The sequence below is a fragment of the Marmota flaviventris genome, chromosome 4, assembly GCF_047511675.1.
Source record: "Marmota flaviventris isolate mMarFla1 chromosome 4, mMarFla1.hap1, whole genome shotgun sequence".
In the NCBI taxonomy this organism is placed as follows: domain Eukaryota; kingdom Metazoa; phylum Chordata; class Mammalia; order Rodentia; family Sciuridae; genus Marmota; species Marmota flaviventris.
In genome coordinates, this window is record NC_092501.1 from 71745890 (window position 1) to 71770917 (window position 25028).

The following is a 25028-nucleotide window of genomic DNA, read 5'->3' on the forward strand; positions in this document are numbered from 1 at the left end:
TGGTCAAACGTGCTTACTGTCCGAAACAGAGTTAAATAGTCCTGTGCCTCTACTGCTTATTCATTTCTGCAGGATGCGTTAGCACAGGAAAAGTCTTGTGATTTTGCTGTTTTGTAATGAATAAAATATGTGGGAAATGTGAAAAACTTATGGAAGTTCTTTTGTCTTGGTCTCAGCTGAACAGCATTAGTTTTATTCTTACTTTATAATCCTGGAGATATCAACTGGCCACACGGCATCTTTCATGGATTCATACTTTTCCTATAGAGACTGAGGACTTCAAAGTCTGTTAGGAAAACATTAGAAATAAAGGCCCAGGGCTAGCAAACTTAAACAGTTATTTTTTCTTGGGAGGCTGCAGTGATTTACAAGGATATGTGTTTTCCTAATGACTAAGCATAATTTAAAACCATATGTACTAACATCCTTCTATATTAGCTTTATTTTCTGAATTCTAATACATTAAATGCCAGAGTTTTCTCATTTGGGTGTAAGTTTCATATCCTAATTTCTGTCAAAACTATTTATTTAGATTAACATCTATTTTATAATTTTAGTAAGTTAAAAATCCAGCGTTATCTTCTTTGGATCTATTCCTAATCATTACCCTATCTTGAGGCGGTGGGCCAAAATCTCTTTTATATATTTACTTCTGAGAATGGGGTGTGGTAAGAAAAAGCTTACAAGAGAAAAAGGGACCAGATCCTCAGATGATACTTTTATGTGTTATTGATATAAGTCCATGGGTGAATAAAAACCTAGAGAAAATGATAGAAATATGGGCACTAGTACCACATAAAGGTGTTGGATTCAAAAGATAAATTTTGGGGGCTATTTTTGGGTAGGGACAGATACTCACCAATGGTCCCAAGTCATTAGTAATAATATTTTCCTAAAAGGAATTAATTCTTTAATTCATTGGTGCTCGAGATTAAGTAGAAACTCATGTTTAAAATGTTTTAAACCTACTGCATTTTATTTTAACAAGTTTATTAGTAATACAATGGAAAAGAGATTCACATTAATGTGTTAAGACAAAGTTTACTTCAACATCCAAGATAATGTTTATGCTTTTTCTTTCCACTAAAGTGTACCTGATTTATGCTCTCCTTTTTATAGCCAGTGTATCTCGTTTGCTTTCATTTTGTGTTATTATATTTGTGCTAATACAAGCAAAATGCTCCCTCATCCCTCTTTTGACCAAAGACATTAATAAAATAACCCTCTAAGGCAAAAGGCAAACCATATGGCCAGGGAGCCAATTAAAGTTAGTTGACAAGTGGTGAGAAGGAATCCATGATGTTAGGTGTCTAACAAATACTGCAACTAACGAGGATGACTGGGTATTTTTAAAATCTACTTTCTCAAACAAATTCTGAACCACTAGTCATTAATACTGTGGTAAGATTCTATGAGGAAAAAATATGAAGTATTACTCTAAATAAATTTCAATCCAGTAAGAAGAAACATACATAAGGGAATATATATCAAAAATCTGAAGACAGCATGAACTAATAAATAGCTGTAGCTATACAAATCTTTAAACTTAGTGGAAAAGCTTTTATTGGAGTATTGGAAGGGATCAAACTTGGGGACTGATCTGAGGATGGCTTTATGAAGTCGAGTTGGCAGTAGCGTGTAGAAGGAAGGTAGGCACTTGGATGAGTGGAGAGACGGACAGCCTTTTTATTATTATTTTTAATGCTCATTATTTATTGTGGCAAAATACCATGGAAATCTAAGAGAATGGCAAATTCAATGATAAAGAAAGTTCTTTAATTTTTGTAGAATATTAAAAGTTTATTCATCTAGTCAGTAGTTCTTAATCGTTTGTGTGTCAGGAATGTCTTTGAAAGTTTGATGCCTGTGGTCCTCATTTCAGAATATTTTTTATTTTTGTCTCTTATCCTCCCCCAGTCACCCCCCTCTCTCAGTGGTGCTAGGAATCAAATGGATGGCTTTAGACACAGTAGGCAAGTGATCTACAACTGAGCCATATCCCCAACCAGAATATTTTTAGGTACATAAAATACAGCATTATGGATTACCCAGGAAACTAATTGTATTGGAAATTGGAAATTAAAATTTTTAAAAAATGTATGGTTCATTAACAGATGTTTATTTTTATTTAAAACATTAATAATAACTGTCTAATAACTGTCATTGAGTTTGAAGGGGCAATGAGCATAAAGTATAATTAAAGACATGATAAAATAGCAAGTAATATAGCAAGAAAATGTAATTTCTATTGGTGACAACACCACAAGTACTATATATTAATATGGTTTATTTCTGTGGAAATGCTACATTTCAATGAGAGGTTAGTAAAAATAGAGGTTTTCTTTTTTTGCACCCATTTAAGTTCACAGATCCTTGAATTGTAGCCCACCCAGAATCTCAGAACTTGACCATGGTTTTTGAGTAACAGGGTAACAAAAATTGGTTCAGGTTCAGTTAGAGAATATCTCAGTTTGTGAAAGGACTAGACACTCATTGTTAGCAATTCAATTTGACTCCAAAGGAACTAGTTTGAATTTCTTAGTAGGGGAGTAAACTTTATCAAAATAATAGTAAAGAGTAACTCTGTTCTTTGTGCAGTAAAGTTTGATAGTAGAGAGTTCAGGAAAGAAGCTGTATTGGTTGTCAATGAAAACATAAACTAGAGTTTCAGTTAAGGAATGAATTTTATTATGTGAATTGAATCTGCTCATAGTAAGCATTTGTATCACTGATTGTGTGACTTATTTAAAGATGATTTGGTGTTCTTTTTCATAGAGAGTACAAAGGGATGGACAATATTTTTTAAATGAGGTCACAACTGGTGCAGAGTATAGCTGTAACTGTCCTAAAAGGAATAGGAGAAAAGTTATTGGAGGAGGTGTGAGAGACCAATGAATCTCTGATTCTTAAAAATTCTCATAAGGGATATTATGTGATGGAATTAGTGACTTATAATTGAGCAGTTACTATGACGTTTGTTAAATCTTTATTTTTAACAACATCATTGAGATAGTTCACATCATGTAATTTACCCAATTAAAGCAGTCAGTTTAATATCTTTTAGTATATTTACAAGATTGTTTCTCCATCACCACAGCCAAATTTAGAACATTTTTCTTATCCCAAAGAGAAACTCCACACCTCTTAGCAATCACCTCTTGATCTTTCTACCCCCCGCCCAGCCCTAGGCAACTTTACTTTTTCTCTCTACTGTAGCGTAGACTCTTCTGGACAGTTCATGTAGATGGAGCCATACACTATGTGCTTCTCATGATTGGCTCATTTCACTTAGTGTTTTGTCAAGGTTCATTCACCTCAAAGTCTGTATCAGTAATTCATTCCTTATTATGGCTGAACCCTCTGTATCTTGTTCATCAGCTGATGAGGCCCTTTATACATTGCTTTTTTCTACAACTTCCTATGACTGCCAACTAGATGAATGCTTAGCAGTTTTCTGCTTTTTAAAATATCACTCTGACTCCTCTAAATCCTGTGCTCAGTGGTGCTAAAAGATGAAGGTACTTATTCTCCCTATGTGTAGTAACTTTCAAATGGGGTCCTCTCACTCCTGGCCTACCCAGTCCATCTGTACAACTGCTTTTGAGATAATAAATTCAACAGCATTCTTTCTCATATTTTTATAGATGTTCAGGGTATTTTGTGGCATACATGGTTGTTACTTGCTTCTGTGTTTTTCCCCCTCCACTTCCTTTTAAAAATGTGAAGACAGATAAGTATGAGTTATATACTCAGGAGAAGCCTAAACTCATGTAAAAGGGGAAAAATACATATATCAATTCGAGTGCAGATATTTTAAGTTGTCAAATAAAAATTCTCATGGTGGGAAATGTATTTTACCACTGTGAAAGTTACAGTGCAGTAATACATGAAAGGAAGTTAGAGTGTAGAGAGACCCTCAGCAAGAGGAGTGGGAGGTAAAGACTCTCCGTTACTGTTTTTTAACCCCTTCAGGACTGTATAGGTAAAATAGTTAAAATAGAATCCTAAGGTTTTCACACAAGTATGGTCACAGGAGTGGCCATTTTGACTAATATCCTCATTTATTCACCAACAAATATTTATTAACCTCCTACTGTTTATGAGCAGACGTGGCAGGAATTGGATACTTCCCCTTATGAATGTGCACTAATATTTATAGAAAGCTTCATCACACACCAAGTTCTAGCTCATGAATTTCATATACTAGTCCTGCAAAGCCATAGTTATTATCCCCATTGTACTGATGGGAAAAAAAAAAAAAAGATCCCAAAGGTCCAATGTGTCCCCCAGCTCAGAGGACCAGAATATCAACTTCTGACTCCAAAACTCCCTTTTTATTCCTTATAAGGACCGTTGTGAAGCTAAGCAAAAGTGTCAAATGGAGTGGGGGTGGGAGAACGGACAAATAATCTCTGATTGAAGGGACAAGGGACATCCCCTTGTTGACAATAGTGACTTTTCTAATAGCTTGAAAATTACGTGAAATTGGATTAAGTACCCATTTGACATCTGTGAAAAGCTGGTGCCTTCCCCTAAGATAACTGCAAATGCCTGAGTCCTTAGTTTCTTATTAATTGTGTAATTTACATAATTACTCCAAATCTCCTGCTCTCCAACTCCCTCCTGTCACTAATTCTTCATATCCTGGTCCCTCTGTTCTTTGGTACATCTAAGTAATGGATCATCCCTCAAACCCTTCATGCAAAAAATTACTCTGAAGCAAACTACTAAAATTAGGATGGAGGGATAGGGCATTTATTCTGGCAAGAAATAACAATATCACTTTTACTAAAAATCCTTCATCACTGCAGCAGGAGGCCTTTCTCCAGTTATTGCCCAGAACCTTTCTCCTTTCACAGCCTCTGTTCTTCATCCCTTTGCTGTTTCCCACTCCTAAATTTTAGGAACCATGACTTTGGGGCCTGCCTTTCCTTCCTTAGAACTGACTCTCAAAGTAGTTTATTTTTCCTAAGAAATAGGACATTTTCTCTCTAAGAAATGTTCTTAACCCATATATTCTTTATCTCACTACCTGTAGTCTCTATTTCATTACTCAGAACCCTATGAAATAAGATATTATTATTCCAAATTTTTAGTGAAGGAATTGATTCATAAGGAGTTAATTTATTCAAGATTTTCTGGGTGGTCAAGTGGTGGAGTCAGGATCTGAAATTCTCAGAGATGTGTGGGTAAAGATAATGCTTTAAGATCAGTAAGAGTTTTTTTTTTTTTATTTGTCTTCTTTGGAAATTTCTGTGATTAATTCGATTTCAGGTGACAACTAGTGGGGAAATTATTCAGGAAAATAGCTTTGTGGCTTCATTCAACCCAATGGCAACATGGTTTACTTAAATATTGCAACCAGATGTTACCCTTTCATTCAACTTGGAATTTACATCGGGTGGAGGTTAAAATGACAAATGGTGGAATTCATATTTTTTCTTTTTAAATGTAAGTATTTTATACATGCATGGAGTTTACTTTACATCAGAGTTTCTCAGCTCTGGCATAACCAACATTTTAGGCTGAATGATTATTTGGGCGGGCACAGTCCTGTGATCTGTAAGGTGTTCAGTATCCTTGGCCTGTTCCCTGTAGATGCCAGTAGAACACACCATTTCTGACAGCCAAAGATGTCTCTAGACATTGCCAAATGTACCCCAGAAGGCAAAATTACCCCCAGTTGAGAAGCACTGCATGATGTCATCAATTATCCCAAGGTTAATATTAACACATAAAATCAAAATCAAATGAAAACTGCCCATAATCCGAATGATAGTACTGCTCTTGCCATTTACCTGACCATAAAAATCTACAGAAAGACCCAGGCATTGTTTAGACTAATTGAAGGTGATCATGTATTAAGGAAATAGAGCAGGAATGCATTATACACTGTTGGAATTAGGTTTAATAAACTTAATTAAGACAAATAATCTGTTCAACTGTCATTTATTCAGGGATGATTAGTCTGTTTTCCTCTCTTTATAAATGCATATCTCTTCTCTGGCCCATCTTTAGTTTTCCTCATTACTGGAAATTGATATCATTACACAAATACTTATGTAGTGCTTTCTATATACTTTAAAGCACTAGGGTTCCAAAACATAATATATAGAAAAATTATAGAATCACAATGCTGGGAAAGGACATTGTGAAATCTTTGGAGAATCATGTTCAATGTCAAAAAAATGGATGACCCGCCTACAATAGGTTGGGTATGTTTTCTTTAAATATTTGCAAGAGGATAGAAGTGCTGAAATATAAGTTGTTCATTCCAGACTTTCATTCTGATTTTTCTGATGATTCTCTATACCCAAATTGTTAAATTATAGTCAGTTTTCTCAAAGAGGTTGTGTGTGTGTGTGTGTTTGTGTGTTTATGTATGTGCTATGACTTCAGAATTAGAAACACAACAAATGAGACAGAAGTGAAGTTCAGATATCTTGAGGTATGGGTTTCTCTCTCTCTCTCTCTCTCTCTCTCTCTGTCTCTCTCTCTCTCCCTCCCTCCCTCCCTGAGATTTTAGCTTTACATAGCTCATTTTTATTAATACATTATATTTATACATAATATTGGTATTCATTTTGACATACAAGCATGGAGTAAAATTTATACCAATTTAGTTCTCAGTCCATTTGTTTTTTATTCTCTCATTACTGAAAATAATTTATGACTTTATTCCCTCATTACTGAAGATAATTTATGACTTTATTTTATATGCAACATATATTGTCTGTTTAAATTAGGGTAATGAAAAATTATGTCAAGTGTGTCTATAGTAGTCATGACCAGAAAGGAAATCAGATTTGCCTAATTGAAGGAGAAGCAGCAAAGATCCTCAGTTATGTAGATTCAGTCTCAACTAGTCTCTTGTACCTCAGATGCTTTCCTATTCCATTTGGATAACTAGTACTTTTATGCTTCCCTTAAAAAAAGATTTACTATGATGTCATCAAAGAAAATGCCTTCTTGGTCCTAACTAAAATATTATAAGAACCTTAATGGTTATAGCAATTATGAATATGAAAATAGTTGAGAAAAACTCTCTTTCATGTATATGTCCAGTGAAAAACGAAAAGCAAGATATATTTTCAACTAGAAGTGGATGAAGAACACTTTGAAAGGAATACATAATACTAAAATAGGGCAGTCTCTCACAGGCTGCTCTGCAATGGCCAAAGAATGATTTTCAGACATCACAATTAATCCTGTGATGGGTTAGCATATCCTTTATGGAGTTGAAGTTCAGATCCAGAGAGACCAAATCCATTCAGACTGGAATGCAATCTTAAACTGATGAAAGATAGGCCTGACACCCTGCCTTTCTTTAATTGAAGAACAAGCTTGCCTCTCACAGTGGGGATGTCCTTTTCCTTCTAACACTGGCTTAAGAAAGACAGATATAAATGACTGACAAATGTGGGTGTAAGGCAGATATCCAAGTTAATAGTTTGTCCTTGGGAACACTTAGCCCATTGCAGCCTTGTCACTTTCTGCTTTCTTCCTCAAGTGACAGCACCTCGAATCTAAAATGATCCTACAAGTCAGGTCTGGTCAAATCCCTAATCCATTAAGAAAGAAGATCCATAGATGAAGCTCATCTCCCAGAGAAAAATCCATGCTGGTGACAACACAGCTTAACCTCCAGAATGCTGGAAACTCCTATTAAATTTAGCATCTACAGAAATCCTTTGGAGGGAACACATAATGTAAAAGTTATGCTTTCTAACCTACAACAATCATGAAAGTAGTCAAACAACTTAGTGGATGGAAGAGACAGGAGGTATTGTCTAGATAGAATCTTTGATATAATATCTGTCTCCTTTTAATGGCCAGTGAACTTGTCCTCAGTGTTCCAACCAAGACTGTTGGAACTCAGCACAGTGTTCATAATTAAGTTATTTCCAGTAATTCTATTTTGGCTTACCAGTAATAAATCTCTAAGCTAATTCCCCAACAGAAATCCTATGACACAAAACAAGTTCGTTAAAAAAATAATAATAATAAAACCCACCAGGATAAACAAAGTAAGGCAATTTGGGATCCCCTTGTAAACTCTGTTTATTTATGGGATCTGTTGATTTTTATGAAAGATCAACAAGAATGTAGATGCTTTATAATGGATCTGTTAGCACTTAGCATCCCCCAAGGGTAGTGCATATATAGTGGTGCCAAAAACCAGAAGGCAGATTGACTGCTGCTCAAAGAGACAAGATTTAAGACTTAGCTCATTCCAGATCGTAAATAGGCATATGGTACCTGAAGTAGAATTAAAAATATGTTCCAAGTTACTGTGATACATCTTCCAGTTATTCAAGGCAATGGAAGGAGTGATGGAAGAATTTAATGAAACTATAAATAACTCTTTTAACCTCTTCTCGGCCACCTGTTTTGAACAACTTCTCTTGGGCAAACAACTCTAGCAATTTAGAAACATCCAAATTAAAATGATTTGAATGTTTCTTTGTTTCCTCCACATAGAGATTGTGGCAAAAGGCATAGAGAAAATATTACAAATAGAGTATTATCATCTTAAAAAACAATAGGAGGAACAAAAGTAGAGTGTAGAGATTAACTGGAATATCATTAGTTTCCCAACTAACAGTTCTGAGAGCCTCTAGTGGCTGTTGACTTTGGTCAGAGAAAATAATAATAGGAAAAGTCCAGGACTTTACCAGAATATTCTGAATCTGACTTTCTGCTACTCTTTTTCTAAAAATCTTTGATTTGAAATCAAACATATTTGAGAATCCAATTGATGTATTAAAATAATCATGAATAAATGATGATGAATCTTTTCTATGTCTTTAAAGCAATAGAAATCACATCAATTAATGATGATCTGAAATGAGTTCATCAAAATGCATTCCTAAAGTTAGCAGCAAATTATATAAAAACCTTTAAGCTGAACCTTTCCAAGTTAGGAATAAGCCTCTGGCAAAGCATACAAAAGTTCAGCCTATGAAGTAAAGAAGTGCAATCTAGGGGAGTGGCTTCATGACCGCCTAACACTATAGAGGAAGTTTATTAAGCTATTGGGTAGGACTAGGGCTGCTCGTATATGCAGTAAACTTTTGGCTTGTCTTATTTCTTAGCTTTCTTAAGTGGAGCACACACTCCATAGTTGGAAATAATCTGTAAAAATTCTAATTGATTCCAATTTTACTACAAGGCTGGTGCATAAGCTTAACCCATTTCATATCAATGACTTGTTTTCCTGGTCTTTTAGAAAATTGGGATACTTCTAAATGTGTTAGAAAAAACTCTCATTCATACCATGTATACACCTGATTTTCATTTCGGCACCAATCAGTCCTGCATCCCTGAATTACTTGTGCCTCATCTACACAACAGGTGTGAGGAAGCATAAGCAATCTGTTTGTGACTGAGAGTAACAAGTTATAAACACTGTTCCTGTTTACCATTAAGATGTTTCTGTTTACTTTTTTAAAATAGTGCTTTTTTGAAGTCACTTTAATCTATCATATCAGATTTCTTATATTTCCTTGACTATTGTGACTATATTGACCTTCAGTTTTTAACTCAAGCAAGATGTTTTATATCCAAACTTTTATTTCTCAAAAATAACCTAAATACCTTTCTTTAAACAAAAATTAGCTATTCTAATTAATGTGGAACACAACCTTCTGTTAGCAGCATTATTCATACATGTATGACTAATTAGCATATATAATTTATATCCATATTTACAACAATAATAAGTTAGACATGAGAAAATTAGGCAAATATAAAGTAAGATTATGAAAATAGTTGGGAACCAGAAGTAACTTTGTGCACAAATTTCATACCTCTGAGACTTTATAACCAGACCACAGTTCTGACTACAAACCTTTGCAAGGTTATAAGAGAAGGGAAAACATAATCAGTTACAAGGCTAATTGTCCATAAGTTAAAATAGGTATTATATGACTGTGGTTTTTCAGGGAATAAAGTAGCAGTAGGACCAAATATAGTACTCATGGTGGTGGAGACACACTTTCAACCTCTTAAAAGGGGAAATATCTGAATACTTATCATGATGTGGTTGGTTAGTCCACAGACTTCCTAAAAGAAACCATTCAGCTAGGCTGGGTGTGGTGGCACATTCCTGTAACTAAAGATTCTTTAAAATCCTCTTTGAACCATGTAAGGGGGTGCATGCTTGTGATCCCAGCAACTTGGGAGGCTAATGTAGGAAGATAGCAAGTTGTAGTTTATCGAGGCTCTGAGCAACTTAGGGAAATCTGTTTAAAAAATAAAATAAAATGGGCTGGCGATGTTGCTCAGTGGTTAAGTGCCCCTGGGTTCAATCCATGGTACTAAAACAAAAGAAAACAAAGCAAAAAGAAATCTAAAACAAGAGTCCTGATGTTCCTCTTTGTCTTTTACTTAGACTGGTTATTTTTCTGAAAGGCATAACTCCCAAACTGTCCAGCAGGATTCTCAGTAGTGATCTTATTTTTGCTTTAGGGTCTCTTTCCACTGAAAACTTTTAAATGTCACACCCAAAGAGACAGAGAAGCAGAATTGTACAAAATCATTTATTTATGGAAGTTGTTTTTTAATGTTTTAAGCATTGTTCATTTTGATCTTAGTTCTATTTATAATTAATGGTAGGGCTTTAGGTCAAGAAAATTTTATAATGCATTGAAAAGCTGGTGCTATGTTATTGTAGGGAACCTTAGGACAAAACTAGCAGCAGAAGGAGAATTACATTGAATATTGACCGGGTACAGGCGAATAGAGAAGTGTCCAAAGACTTGCCCTTTTTTTTTGCTTGTTTGTTTTTTCAGGTAGATCAGAGTTATTTTGTGAACTTCTCTTTTTTTCTTTGGGTCTGATAATGATTTGAACTCAAAAGTTCTCTCTTTAATGCCCCGGAGAGAAAGAATCTGAAAATATTTTTTTTCCTCCATTTAAAAAAATAAAGCATTTCCCTATATGGACCCTGGTTTGTTTCTGAAGTAGGTGATGAAATATTGTTCTCCAGTGTGATCTAAATAATGCATGCCTTCATACATGTGATGGGGAAACACAATGAAAACAATGGCAATAACAATCATTTATTGAGCATTTGCTGTGAGCCAGACACTATTAAGCATTTGTCTCATTTAATGTGTACTTAATGAAGTAAGTGCTCTGATTTCATTGACTTTACCAGTGAGGAAACTGAGGCACTGAGACATTAAGCAACTTGCCCCAGGTCATAAGGCTGGGGAGAAAACAGGTAAGAAAATCTTGGTGTGACTTCAGAAGATGCATTAATTTAGCCACCATGTTAGAGTCTGGCCTGTCTCACTTTCAGTAATAAGATAAAATTAACTAAAATAAAACCAAATTGTTGGATTTATTTATTCCTGATTATCTTCATTACATGCAGAGAGAGGGCATGAGTACACAGATCAAGTATAATGTGTAAAGTTTATGTAGAATTCAACCCTCACTACTCTAGAATTCTCTCTCATTAGTACTATTTATATGAAATGGTTTTCAGGGTAGAACAATGTGCTCTTAAGCTAGGTCATGCATCACTGATACATGGATTAAGTTTTAATATTTTTATACTTAAATTTTATCTCATATTATTTTTATTATAGTTAAGATTAATATTAAACTTTTCTAAAAAAAAATAACCCATCAAAACTATGCTTTTCCCAACATTATTTAGATTAAACTAGGTTGATTTTAAAAGAGAAGGAATGAATGTAAAACCAACACTCTTAAAAGCCAACTATTATATCAGGCTCACAGATAAAGGAACAATTATGAAGTCAATGCACGAAGCCAGAAGATGGGAAAACACTGGAGGGACAGACATTACTTCTTTCTTTGATCAAGAACTAATTCTATTTTTTTTTTATTTTCTTTTGGTTACAAAGATTAAACCCAGGGGCACTTAACCACTGAGCCACATTCCCAGCCCTTTTTTATATTTTATTTAGAGATAGTATCTCACTGAGGTGCTTAGGGCTTCACTAAGTAGCTGAGGCTGGCTTTGAACTCACAATCCTGCTGCCTCAGCCTCTGGAGCTACTGGGATTACAGGCATGCCACACTATGCCAGCCAGGAACTAATTCTTTTGTTAAGCATTAGGCTATTCAACTGTAGACTGTGGGTAAGAAACTTGGAGGAATAATAAAAAGGAAGAGGATGAGGTCTAGAATAGATTGTGTTTCCTTTTTAGTTCTCTCCTAGTTGTGTCTGGTGATGGAATTTTTAACCTACAGAGCTATAACTTTAAAAATGTATCCCCCCCATTTCTCCTATGAATGGCATCTTCCTTACTTGCAGACAACAGTATCTACTCAGTGTATGCTGTTTCCTTAGCCTGTTCCTTCTTTAGCATTTCATTTTCCAAGTCTTTTGTGGATGACAACAGTCCTAAAAGCTCTTTCTTTTCCCTCAAGGTTTATAGTTTATTTTTTCTGACAGTCAATGTTGGCAGGGCTGGGAAACAGATAAACAGTCTTGCCTAAGTCAGATAAGATGTTTACAAATAAAGAGATACCATGAGCTGCAATCAAATAATGCCCAAGGGTCACCATAATTTCCCTCTTCATAATAGCTGCCTACTCAAAATGAAAATTTCCAAGCATGAAGTGTGCTCTAGAAAATGTACCCACTTAATTAAGTTTTCTCTCAGATTTCAAATAATGGTAAAATTGGAATTATCATGATTTACCAGTATTAAATATGGAATAACTTCTTATGTTTACTCTTTTTATGCCCATCTTTTTCTGGGCTTAAACTGTCATCTCAAATCTTATCAGAGATGATTTAAGAAAAGAGTTGGATTTCTTATATATATTTTTGTATTTCTGGCATTACGTATTCATGACAACTTTGTTTTAATTGGTAACATTGCATTTTTTAAATAACTATACGTTTTAATCTCATATTGTAAATGAAGTAAAAGAAATGAAACATGGCAGAAAATTAAGATAACATGATTTTCTCTTGTTTTAGATGGGAAGGTTGAAGTTACAAAAGAAGGCGTGAAGCTGTGTACCATGGGTCCCGGAAAAGTGTTTGGGGAGCTGGCTATCCTTTACAACTGCACCCGGACAGCGACCGTCAAGAGTAAGCTTGGTTTCATATTTTCCAGATTCTTCAATGTCTTCCTCCCCTAGACCTGTGAGATGATGATTTAAATGCCTCTTAGTGTTCTTTTATAATTGTGTTAATACATATTCTAATTATTGCCTTGCAATACAATCAATGTATTTGTTTTACTACTAAACAGTGAGTGGTAATGACCACTCTTGCATAACTTAAGTTTTATTTTTGATTGTATGATCATTTTAATTGGGAATTCTTATAATTAGTATTTTAAATATGTTATAATTCCATAAAAGAGAATTAACAAGGAGCAAGACCTTTAATTTTTATTTTAATTAAGGCCTTTAAAGCCGTAGGACCATATTAAAGAAATTTTACATCTCTCTGTTTTAGACTATATAACCCACATAAATCCCACTTGTTGGTTCAGTGGTTTAGAAAAAGTAAGAGGAAAAAATGTCCTTCATTTCATTCAGACATCACTGAATAAGATATATCCTGAATTCTAAAACTGCATCTGAGTGTATTTCTGTCTTCAGCTGCTCATCAAGCTGCATATTATAGCATTTTTCTTTTCTACTGATTGAGCTTATTTTAAATCGGGCAATAAAGCAGCTTGTTTCCCTAATTTTACATGTATGTGTATATATGATTTCTCTAGCAACTTTTGTTGCTTGCAAGAAGCAGCTGCAATGGTTAGAGGAAAAAAAATTAAAAAAAAAAATCTTTCCTTCTTCCCGAGTAATAATATAATGAATATATAACAAACAGAGCTGAATTCAAAAGCCAACAGTGCAAAGTCCATTGCATCCTTAACATGCATGTGTGTTTCATGTTTGAAAAAGCTGACACATTATCCTGTGATGATTTCAAGTATGTATTACTTTGATCAGGTCTTATTAAAAGAAAAACAAACAAAAAACTGTTGGCAGAATGACAAATTATTAACATCAATTAGTTGATCTGGATGCCACTGGCTACTTTGTGCATTTTTTTCTCTGAAAAATTCAGTGTATGATTGGCAATATGACATTAAAACAAATTCTTAAGAACTCAAGGCTGAATGACTGACTAGGGTTCCAAAAACAGTGTTACATGTCTTGTTAGCAAATCTCCTTTTAATAATTGAAATCACTGTGACATCAGTTGCACTGGGGTTCTTGTAGAATGGACCCTTTTAGCATTTGATTCTTGATTTCAGAAAGGAAAGTACTCTTTTGATTGATAGGTACTGCCATGTTTCTATTGGATGTGATCATTTAATTACATGACTCAAAGAATAAAATGAGGCCCAGTGAACTATAGCAGAATCTGCTAGAAGTCTAACTCACTTACGTAGTGCCTTAACTGGAAAAAACAGTACTTGTACTTGCAACTGCATTAAATTAAACAGGTTTTATTATTATGGTTCATTTTTCTGAGAAATATATTTCTTTAAGGGAAAATAAAAGACCATATGGCATATTTTGATTAAAATAAAGCTTTCTCAGAATTGTTAATAACAACTTCTTTGTCTTAAAAAGTTTAAAGTTTTAAAATATTTCAATCTGTATACTGCTCATTTAATCTAATTGAAACTACTAATTTTCTGAAAGTCAACATTTGGTAGAAATATAGGACTTAATATTGTGAAATACTGAATTCTTATTAAAGAAGTATTTTAAATAGACTAGTCTATTTAAATTAATTTATTGTGGAGCTTTTTTCATAAGATGATTGCTTTGCTTCATAAAGATAAATTTTAGTATTCAGGTTTTATAAAATGGTGTTCATCTCCACTAACATGTATGTGCTCATGTTTAGAAAATTTAAATAGATACTATGCCTCTGATTTAATATGCAGCAGCTGAGTGTTGAATGCAAATTATAATCCTAACTATTTTGGGGTCAGAACATCCATCAAAGGAAATGAGTGATGGAGGATATTCTTTAATACAGACTCAGCGACATTTAAGGAGTGTATCTGCGTGTGTGGGTGTGTGGGTATTTTTCTTCACAGTCCCATTTAAGATATGGAGGTTGTATGGAGAAAAGAGCCTAAGGTTTATGAAGTGCAAATGTACCTCTATCCACGTATTTATACGTACAGGTTTTGGGCTTAAGTAAGAAACGGTATCTTTGAAGACCTATTTCTTCTGAATGTTCCCTAGGAACTACAAGGTGTGATTAATGATTATTTGTTGTTCAGAACCATTTTGTCCTGTTTCCTCTACTAAGCAGAGAGATTGTGTATGTGACTGTATGCTGTAAATATCGTTTTATTTATGCTTAAATTAAAACTTGAAGATGAACACTCTAATACTGATTAGATTCTATTGTGGATGCTGCCTTTATGTATTGACTACAGTGTGTAACTTCCCATGGTATCTCTTTTTTTTTTTTACATGTAATATTTAAAAGTGTTTTAAACTTATCGGCCTTATTGAGAAACTATTGTTTCTCAGTATCTAAAATTACAGTGACTTGTCCATTTATTTATGATTATCTTGCCAATGGAGGCCATTTGTGTATTTTTCAAAATGGATTTAGGCCCTTGGATCTCATTGTCTTAAGTCTGAGGAAAGTGTTTTTTCTACACAATAGCTTTTCCATCCTTACCTGTTTCTCTCTCAGTTGCCAGGACTCCTGACCTCCTTTCCCCTCACATTACCCCTTTTTTTCTTGATTGAATGATGATTCTCTTTCTTTCTCAGTAGGTCAGAATGAAAATGGCAGAATTTTCTTACATTTGTAATTTCACAATAGTAACTGCAGCCTCAGTGAACTTGCATGATTTCTTGTTCAAGAGAGCACTTACTGAAATTATATCAGGCCTCGATTAAATAAATTTCAGTGATTTCCCTGATGATAAATTTGATTCATAATACCTGTTTTTGTTTTAATTTAAAATACAGAAAATAACTTTCTTATTAGATCTCTAGATTGCCTTATGCTAAGACATAATAAGCTGTTCCTCGTGATCCAGCTGAAAGAAGCACTGGTGGTAATTGAAGCAAGCTCTTTCATCATCTAGGAAAAAAATCAATTGGCTTTGTTCTGAAAATAAATAAACACATAGTTCTGGTTATTATGATAGCACTAGGAAGAAGATCTGATACCAGGAAGAATAGTTTTTAAATATCCAAAACCATAGTGATATGGAAAGAAAAATCATGGTATGATACAGATCTATATTCATAGTCTACTCTTGTCTTATAAAATAGCACCATTGATTTTTTTTCCCCTGAGGAATGAGGACATAAACATATAAAATTAACACCATGTTGGAAACAAACCTAACAATTGTCTTGAGGTTGTCAATGCCTTAAGTAGTTTCATGTTTCTTTATTAACTGATAAAAATGCAGCCACTCAGATTGTGTCTATCCAATTATAGAAACTTTAGACCACATGAAACAGAAAAAAATATCAGATATTAGTTAGTTTCTATGCCACCAAATAATATTAATGTCTTCCATGTTGAGTTTCTTACATTTTGTCCCAATATTTCAACCTTACATAGAGAAATAAATTTTACCACCTTTTTTTAAAACCCACCCTGGGGCAGGATTTCTCACATGTTCTTTGAACACCCCTTGCTTCCAATTCCCACACCTGGAACCAGATCATTATCATGTTTTCCTAAAGTGTCATTCCTGGTTGCGATCTCACTTTTACTACCCTCACACCTAAAGCATTATCAATTTGCACTTACCCTGGGTCTCTTAACTTTGCTCCTAGGCTCAAGGTTCCTCAACATAACAAAAATGGAAAAGTTGCAGTTATTTTAACCCTCATAATAGAAAGGAAAAGCTATCTATTTTAAGATGAGAGAGGGATTCATTGACACACAGCCTGTGTGTGAATTGGCAAGTTGTTTAGGCTATTGTTCTGTTTTACTTGGATTTTCTACAACCGGTTTTTATGACTATTCTGAGATTCTTATGTGGTTTAATATATTGCTCTTAACTCCACCTCTGGCTATACATGAATTGGGGTATTTTTGTTTGAAGTTAGAAAACTGAAGTCCTGTTCCTCTTACATTGGGTTTCCAATTCATGATGCCTTTAGTAATGTATTATTCAAATGGTCCCATTCAATTTCACTCCAATAAAAACATAAGACTAAATATTCAAATTGGAAGAAAAACTCTTGATGCCAGGTCAGGATGGTCATTATAGAAAATCATCTGCAAAAAATGCCTGTTTTGGGTGTGGTGGATATTTTATAATTGTCCAAGTAATGATTTTTCCTTTGATTATTTATCATAGATATTTAAAAATTCATCAGTATTAAAACACTTTAGTGCTAACACAGCAGAATTGGATTAGCTTTTCATACCCGAGAAAAACAACTTAGAGGAGGAAAGATTTATTTTGACTCACGGTTTCAGGCTATGGTTGGTGGTTCCACACTTTGAGCCTGAGGTAGTGAGGTAGAACATCATGTTAGAAGGATGTGTTGGAGGAAGGTTGCTCAACTTGTGCGGGAAAGAGAGCAAGGGCATGCCCCAGTGACCATTTGCTCCAATTAGGTACCACCTCCTATAGTTTCCACTACCTTGTATATTCAGCCATGATGGATTAATTCTTTGATGAGGTTAGTGTCCTCATAAGCTAATTACTTCCCCAAGGCCCCAACCCTGATTGCTGCAGTTGGGCCTTCAACACGTGAAACTTTGGGGAGCACTTCATATACAAACCATAGCATAACAGAAGCCTAAACAGAGTATAAAAAATCAGACATATTGCTGGATATATTAACATCTGGCAAAACTATTCTTCTGTCTTAGAATACATTTTTTTTTTTTTTTGTGGGGGAGGAGAGTTACCAGGGACTGAACTCAGGGACACTCAATCACTGAGCCACATCCCCCGTCCTATTTTGTATTTTATTTAGAGACAGGATCTCACTGAGTTGCTTGGTGCCTCGCCTTTGCTGAGGCTGGCTTTGAACTCATGATCCTCCTGTCTCAGCTCCTCAAGTGGCTGGGATTATAGGAATGCAACACCATGCCTGGCCTTAGAATACTTTTGAGTTGTTATTTACTTTCCTAGGATGTTAGTAAAGGGGAAGTTGACTAAGATGTTTTAATAAGTGTCATAGACATTTGAAGAGTAAAGTGTACAGATTTGGATTTTGTTCTTTGTTTTTGCTTCTAAAATAAATTTGAATCAGTAGTGAATGACTCGTATACTACTTTGTAGCTGTTTCAAACATTACATTATTCAACCTGAATCAGAAAAGTCTTCCAACTATTAAAAAACAAAGAAGATGAAAAAATAAAACTAGAAGATTGGACTGATTTTTTTTTGTTCAAATAACTCTGTGTGCTATAAAAATAATACTTCTATCTAATATCTAAGCTACATACACCATACATACATACATATACACAGTGCTTTTCATTGGAAGAAGAACAAAGACATGAATGTCCATTTTTCTTGATAATGAAAAGGAATCATAGCTGAGGCCTTTTTAGAAATGTTCAAGCCCTGAACATTTCTTAAGATGACTAAACCAAGAAGTAAACAGATTCTTCTTAGGAAATATCGTTATAGAGCCCTATAAAGCATCGCATGTATGATAAAGATAATGAAGCAAATGTTTATTACAGTAGCATTGTGAAGCTGGTACACTTGTTTAGTGAGTTATTTAGACAATATTCGTAGTAAAATTTTCATTACATTTATCTATTCACAAGTACTGTGAAATTAGTAACATAAATCCAATTATGTAATTCCTGAGAAATAAGCTTCTTTAATAAAATAATCAATTCACTAGGTACCAATGATGGCACATAGCAGCTGAAAATGAACAAATAGATACATAGAAGCTTTAATCTCATTCCTTTAAGTAGATTAAAAGTTAATTTCAGAGATAAGGAAAACAAAGATTAATTTTTTTCTTTCTTAGATGTTTTTTCCTAAGATTGTGAACTGTTAGAATCTATTTATGATTTATATTTACTTCCAAAACGATTCACATTCAATTTCCATATTGACTAGATTTGGCAGAGTCCTATGCTCGCAGTATTTCTAGAGCAAAATCACCTCTCACACTCAAAAGGAGGCAATGAACATAATTCCTTCCTAAGGTTAGATACATTCCCCCTCCCTCCTTATTTAGTCATTGAATACCTTGAATGTTCTTTCTCAGCTTGTGTATTCAGGCTTTAAACTGTTATTTTTTAAAGATTGCAGGTAATTCAATAGTAAATCTAAACAATGGGTAATGAAAAAAGAATTTTAATCTTGCAGAAATATCAATTTTCCCATCATAAGCTTTCACATAAAGTACACCTCTACTCCGGTTTTGGTATAGTGAATCTTTATTTGTTTAACAATTGGCTAAGAGAAAATTTTAGAATTTACTCAACTAGTTTGAAGAAGAAAAAGCAAAGTAGTAACATGGGTCAATACTTTGTATAAATGTATAAAAATACATTTATTTTTATAGCACAAAGTAGTAACATGGGTCATTAGTAACATAGGTCAATATCTATAATTATTTTTAAATGCATCTTTCCTGTCTATGGATCAATTCATCCATAACAAAAATTATGATTAATTCCTAATAACAGATGCAATGGTAATTATAAATAGTAAGAGTACATATTTTTGCAGGCTATGAGTGATGCACCAGGCTCAGAGCTTTGGGATGGGTGGCAGTGTTACCCTCATCTCACTGAAGCAACTAAGAGCTAGCACAGTTAAACAGCTGGCCCCAAGTTAGAGAAAAGAGTCCTGAGTCTGACACTAGTTTGCTATGATGATGCTGTCACAGCTGTTGTCTTGTCTGCAACAGATGATTAATTTCAAACACAAATGCCTATGTAAGATTACTACCACAGGTCTGTGAACTTCCGTTTCACAAAACGTTACTCAACATGGGTACAATTTTGAAAAATTTTAAAGAAATCTTATCACACAGACCCACATTAAGAATATCCATTCCCAAAGGATGGATCAGGGCACCTGACAATCAAAGGGTTCTAAGCTTTAGGCCTTGGAGACACATAATGAGCAATCAGAACCAGTGGCAAGATTTAGGTTTTGCAACACTTTGAAATCCTTTTTGAGTGTTTAATATGATAAGCCTTCATGGCTCAACATTTGACACATTACCAAGTAGCTACACAGTTCTTTTATAAAATATTTTAGTTGATAAATTTCTTTAAAGTAGGAATTGTGAAAATTCAAGTAGCACTTTCAAAAACAATGAAGCATGTTACATAACAAAGTAAAAGTCAAAACATGAAAAGTGTGTTTGCCTTTTTTTTCCCCTTTAAATTTTTTGTGACAACTGAGGAAATATAATCTCAGCACTTTATTGGTGAATCTGAGAAGCACGCTCTTACAGGATGTTCTTTGTTGAGTGGATGAATTTCCAAGTACAGAAGTACCTTGGTATCCACAGGTACAGGTGTTTGTGTACAGATTGATGTGGTATTTACATGTAACCTATGCACATCTTCCTATATACTTCAAAGAATGTCTAGGTTGCTTATAATAATACAACATAAATGTTATGTAAATAGTTATCATGCCACATGAATTAGGGAATAATGACAAAGAAAAATCTCTGTACATATTCAATACAAATTCAGGTTTTCTTTCAATATTTTTGATCTGTTGTTGGTTGAATCTGATAATGCAGAACCTGCAGGTACAGAGGGCTGACTATAATCATAACAATGCTTTATAGTTTACAACCTGTCACCCCATGCATTATGTAATATAAGCCAATCCTCAAAATAGCCCAATCTACTAGGCTATCTGTGACTATCTGTGATCCAGGTGAGAAAATGCAGACCAAGATCTTTGAGTTCATTTTCATAGTTCATTAAAAGAGTCTCCAATACAAATTTAGGTAGTAGTATTTGAAGAACTTGCTATAAGAATTTGTCCTTCCTTCCCAGCAGGTGTGCAGACTTGTAATAATACCCTTAATATGTCTACTACCCACACCTAAAGTCTAAACTCTTTATTAAAGAACTGCATCTGTTTGCTTCAAAGTTTGACAAATTGTAGTCCCTGAAAGGGCTGCATCAGCATCACCTGGTCACTTGTCAGACATGTCAAATCTCTGGCATCTCTGAAATCTACTGAATCAGAAAGTTGGGTGGGTTTATCTCAGAAATCTTTGTATGAGATTTCCAGTGATGCACCTGTTTGAGGACTGAAGACCATTACCCAACAGATGTTTAGTGGAAACACACATATATGTTTACTCTCACTTGCATATTGATATATTTAATATAAAGTTATTGGCACTGTGATAGGTAGTGTTATTCTGGCATCATTGTGGGTTTCTTGTTGTTTTGTTAGTGTTTAGCAGACCTTCAAGGAAAGTTGCCTTTTTTTCTCTTAAGGGAGTGAAATAGCATAAGTAGAAGTATACCAACATTGTGCAGGTTCCTAACATATTCTTTTGAAGACTAGTAAAAAGTAAAAGACACTGAGAAGGAAGGAAAAAACATGCTGGGCCATGTTGTTAAGAATCACTTTTAGATTTATTGAGTTTGATGGCTAGGATGTTAGTAGGAAAACAATGAAGAAAAAAATTCATTCAATTTTTTTTTTCATGCTCATGAATTCAGCTTGGATTGGATAAAGACAAATGTGGATGGACAGTTTTAGAAAAACAATAGGTCAATGATGTCTCAAGATGGGGAGTATTTCTCACTGTGGAGTTAATTCCCATCCATTGTGGGAAAGGTCCTTTGTAGTTTGTACAGTGAGGATCTAGGTCATCCTAGCTGGTTGCTTATTGGTCAAGTTCAGGTGATCAGAAGATGAAAAGACATCAGTATATTACAGATAGAGAGGGAGGAAGAGTTTCTTAGAATTGAGATTTTTAGAGATCCTAGGCCAAGAGTGTTGAAGAATACAGGCAAGTAGGAGAGCCAGCTGATTTCTGTGGGGATCCTGAAAAATTGAACTATCATTGCAAAGATGACAGTAGATCCCAGAAAGTGAACACTGGCTTCTCAGCGTTCACTTAGGGAAGAAGGGGTCAAAAACTATGGGGGGCAACTGAACATCTCCTTTAAAGCTGAGAATTCTTTCCTATGTAATTTTTTTAAAGGGCAACCCGTCTGCCTCACGAATAAACACACACTTTATACTATCACAATTCCTCCTGCTCTAAGAGTAGTGTAAATGGAATTTGCAGATGACATACAGCAATGAGTTATCCATATGCTTGAGCTTAACATGAAGCAGAGGAAGCTATGAAACAAATAAGAATTGGGACTCTCACCAATGTAGAATGACCAAACCAGACCCTGTCAGATAGATAGATAGATAGATAGATAGATAGATAGATAGATAGATAGATAGAGATGTAGCTCAGGGCTTACTCCCAAGTACAAAAACAAAAACAAAAAAAAAAAACCCTTCAAAAATGCTAAATATATTCTGAAACTCAAATTCAATTTTTAAGATACCTTAGACATAAAAAATTAATTCTTTGTCTATAATTAGCCTTAGAACTAATAAAAACTGAAATGAGCTCTAGATGTTTGGGGGTTCTGTTTAAATACATCAAGATACTTAAAGAGTTTTAGATTTAAAAAGAGAAGATATTAAATGAAAGATTTAATCTTTTATTTACTCATTCTCTGAATTTCCAACTTTTGCTTTTAGCTTTTTATTAGAACAGAATAGAACATGGGCAAGAGTAAACAATTATTAAAAGAATTGTAATGCATTCTGCTGTCATATATAAATAAAAACAATATTTTTTTTTAAAAAAAGAGCAGGAATGTAGTCCCATATTGATTTTTTCCTAATAATTACTTGGATTAATTTAACCTTCCCTTTAAAGTCTTTCATGATTTTCTGATCACAAAAGTATTGTGTTTATAAAATATATACACGTTAAGATTCTAAAAGTCAATTACCCCTACTATTAAGAAAAATGCTGAGCATTTTGAGTTTTATTCTTTTCTTCCTAGCACATTTTTAAAGATAAGATCATACTGCACTGCTTGTTAATGATCATACTCAATTCTGAACATTAATCATTTGTTTACAGTTAGTATGTGCTTCTGTCTTCTTAAGATTTCATTTGAGGTCATTTCATTTTCTCTTTAAGTTTTCCACCTATATGGCAATGTTAATTTACCTTTTTTATGCACTTGTCTTCTAATTTTTCTTATTCATTTTTGCTATTAAAAATGTTTTCTGCTCTTGATGTGCATATTCTCCTTGGTCCATGAAACTTGATAACTTGAACTAGAATATTAATACTTTGCATTGATGTTTCATGAATACTTTGAATTGGAAACTTTTATGCATGCCCTTTGTTAACTGGGCTGATTAAATTAGAATAGCAAGTAGTGATGAGAGAATTGGTCTTTCTCAGGCTGTGTTCAACAGTCATGTTTATCTAGTGGTTGGTTTGGCACACCTCAGAGCTTCTGAATTTTGGGTTTTCCCCTATTTTTATGATGACACTCTGGCATTCTTTTTTTAGGACTTAGATGATTTACTCAGTTGAGTCACTAGTAGCTTAAAATTTATGGAATAATTATGTTGATTGAGTTTTAATTGCTCAGCAGAACCATTTTTTAAAAAATTAAATGTTGGCAAGCTTGAGTTATTTAGAACCATGTCATTACCATTTCAGAGCATTAGTTAAGTAGGCACTAGATTTCTCTTCCAGATGAGCTCTTAAGCATATAAATTGATGCATTTGAGAGATCAAATGAGAACCCACCACAGTGCTTCTCCTCTAAATTGATCCTCAGTGGTTATTAATGTTTGGGAAAATGGTAATCCATGTGGTAAGCTACCCAGGAAAGTTTTCAAATTTTAAGATGAATTTTATAAGCTGATATCCATAGAACTTCTAAGCTACCTTCTGATTAAAAAAAAAAAAATCTTTTCCCAATGATATTCTTAAGCCATTCTATAACCCTTTGGAGAATCCCTGTCCCTCTTTTGCCAGTAGGAAGTACTCTTCCACTTAGGCCTTTTAAAGATCTAACTTGGGTTTGCAATTAAAAATCAATCATTTTTGTATGTATGTTCTGCATACACTTTTCGGAGGTCTCTAAGCATCATGTTTTGAAGTAGAATAATAGTGTTGTAGCTAAGACCACCTACCTCTTTGGGACCTAAAAGAAAGGTGGAAAGGTTAACTAAAAGACCAGTGACTAAAGTCTTTGGTATTCAGCAATAGAGTCACTATGAACTTTGGGTTTGCTCCTATAATATTTTAAAATCCACAATCTACATTTTATTTTCAAACAAATCAAAAAGGAAAGAGAATATTAAGAGAAAGGTATAGAGAGGGGATACTGATAATATTGGGAACTCTTGTAGTGTTTTCAGCTTCAAAATTCCCTAATTAATATTCAGCCTTAAAATTCCTAATTCAGTGTGGTGATAGGAGTTGAGGTATAGGGGACAGTCAAAACAGGTGAAAGATTTCAGAAGACATGTTAAAGAATATAAACTTAAAAGCAAATTTTTACTGAGAAAAATATGTTTTTGATTTAAAATTTTTGATTTTATTGTTATGGATGCCAAAACCTGGGTGTCTTCAAAATGTTGAATGAGACTTAAAAATTGAGGAAATTATTCTAAATATTCTCTTTCCAGTACTTAGCCAGGTGTGTATGAGGGGCTATAAATAGAGGAGAAGGCCATGTATTACCTGATTATGTGGTTGCATTACAAAGAAAATCAAGGTAAGAAACATGAGTATTTATAATGTCTAATGTATGTGGCATCTAGTGAAACCCATACACAGTGGGATTAATCTACCTTCTGGAAAAAGTCAATTGGATTAAAAGGAATGTTACAGCAAAAAATTTAAATGAGGAAACTTTCAATATTTGTGTAGCATAAGGCTAGTTTTATTATTTAAACTCTTGATTCAATATAACACATTAAATATATGTTGATTTGAAATTTTCTTGTTAGTTATTTATATAAAATATCAAATTCTAAGTAACTTATTATTTTTTAAAATTAATT

General features: G+C 34.0%; 1 protein-coding gene across 2 annotated transcripts in view; it reads left to right on the top strand.

The window, feature by feature from the left end:
* Positions 1-25028, top strand: part of Prkg1 (protein kinase cGMP-dependent 1) — a 1193620-nt gene that overhangs the window by 440061 nt on the left and 728531 nt on the right. For both annotated transcript variants that reach the window (XM_027949240.2, XM_027949239.3), the window contains exon 3: positions 12968-13081. In XM_027949240.2, coding sequence (XP_027805041.1) covers positions 12968-13081 — 114 coding nt within the window. The remainder of the gene's footprint in view (positions 1-12967; positions 13082-25028) is intronic.